General features: G+C 43.6%; 1 protein-coding gene across 1 annotated transcript in view; it reads right to left on the bottom strand.

The window, feature by feature from the left end:
* CACNA1G (calcium channel, voltage-dependent, T type, alpha 1G subunit) overlaps positions 1-1,518 on the bottom strand; it is a 96,090-nt gene that overhangs the window by 21,604 nt on the left and 72,968 nt on the right. Inside the window, exon 28 of the mRNA XM_010015073.1 lies at positions 1,083-1,234. Coding sequence (XP_010013375.1) covers positions 1,083-1,234 — 152 coding nt within the window. The remainder of the gene's footprint in view (positions 1-1,082; positions 1,235-1,518) is intronic.

The following is a 1,518-nucleotide window of genomic DNA, read 5'->3' as shown; positions in this document are numbered from 1 at the left end:
CAGGACTGTGAAGCACGTGCATGGCTCTAATCGTGCTGTCAAGTGAGCATAGCCCAAGCGTGGAGTTATTACCCAGATGCTGCATACCAGAGGCTTAGAGACAAAGTGTTATTTTCCTGAAGAAAATTAAAAACAAAAGCCTGACCAACATTTTTGTAATACAAGAGAAAACGTAGCTGCAAAATGACTGCGGTAAGACGCTTTTTTTTCGGTTCCAGGACAGGCTCCTTAGCCAACAACCTTTTTCATCACCAAATGACTGAATCATGCAATAAGCCTTCCAGTATTTAAAGGTGACCTAAACAGAAGAAATAAATTGGGCACGTGCCCTTTCCTCTTTGGCTTCTTTATAATAGGCTGGAGGATATTTTTCCCCTCCTTTACACGTCTTAGTTGTTTTTTACATCAAGTATTCAAGTCCTGTCTAGTCTTAAAGAATATTTCCTGCTATTGTGTGTTATAGTTATTCATGCTGGAAGTGGCTAATAAAGTACAAGTTATATGGCAAAGGCAGCTATTTCCATTTCATTCTTACACAAAAGACTTGACATCCCAGGACAGGCTGTTTTTATTTTCAGAGTATGACAAAGACCCAGGAACATAGTGCATTAGTATGTTCAACTGGTTTTTAAAGACCACCATGGAATCCAGTGCCTGTGAAAACTGGGCTCTATGAGACACTGGGAATTTAGAAGAAACTTTGCAAAAAGAAACATTTCACAGATTGTTCTATTTTTTTTTTTCCCTTTTCCTCCTTTTTATGTTTTTGTTTTTGCTGGAAAACTTAAGTCAAATGGAAGATTTCAATGAGGATCATGTTGAGCAAACCAACCATGCTCCCATCCTCCTTTTCAGAGCAGTCCATTTGCATTTATCTAGAAGGGAGAGGTGAAATGGGCTCCAAGTACCAAAAGCCATGGTGTGAGCTGGAAGCCAGCTGCAGGATGGGTATGCTCCATGGGGCAAAGGGACAGGTCAAGCATGGTCTAACCCAAGGTCTAACAGCAAAAATTGCCCATCAGCACATCCCACCATGGCTGGGCATGTCCCTCCTGACATTCCCAGCATGTTTGTCCCAGTACCTTTGGCTGCTGGTAGTGCTCCATGGCCATGGTGATCACATTGAGGCCGATCACTCCGGTGATGAACAAGTCCAGGTAGTGGCTGGTGCACATCTGGTGGATCAGGAGGCGGAAGCGGGAGTAATCCGAATAGTAGGGCTTACACTGTGCTTCTGCAGCAGGGAGGAGGAGAGCGGAGAGGCACGTCAAGTCATTTCTCTGCGTCTTTCTGGAGTCAATGCACCCTCGCTTTCCAACTCCAAAGATGATAAATTCTAGACTGATTACAGCAACATGCTGTCTTTTTCATTTCCTTTTTTCTTGCTGGCATGTTACCATTTTTAATACACAGCAGGGCTCCCTTCATCTTACATCCATTAAACGTCTTCAGTGGGACATGCTCTATACTCAGCCTAACGGCATCAAGGATGAGGTGAGCTGGGACTATTGTGCTGCT

The sequence above is a fragment of the Nestor notabilis genome, unplaced genomic scaffold, assembly GCF_000696875.1.
Source record: "Nestor notabilis isolate BGI_N333 unplaced genomic scaffold, ASM69687v1 scaffold2385, whole genome shotgun sequence".
Lineage (NCBI taxonomy): Eukaryota > Metazoa > Chordata > Aves > Psittaciformes > Psittacidae > Nestor > Nestor notabilis.
This window is presented reverse-complemented; position numbering and strand designations above follow the sequence as displayed.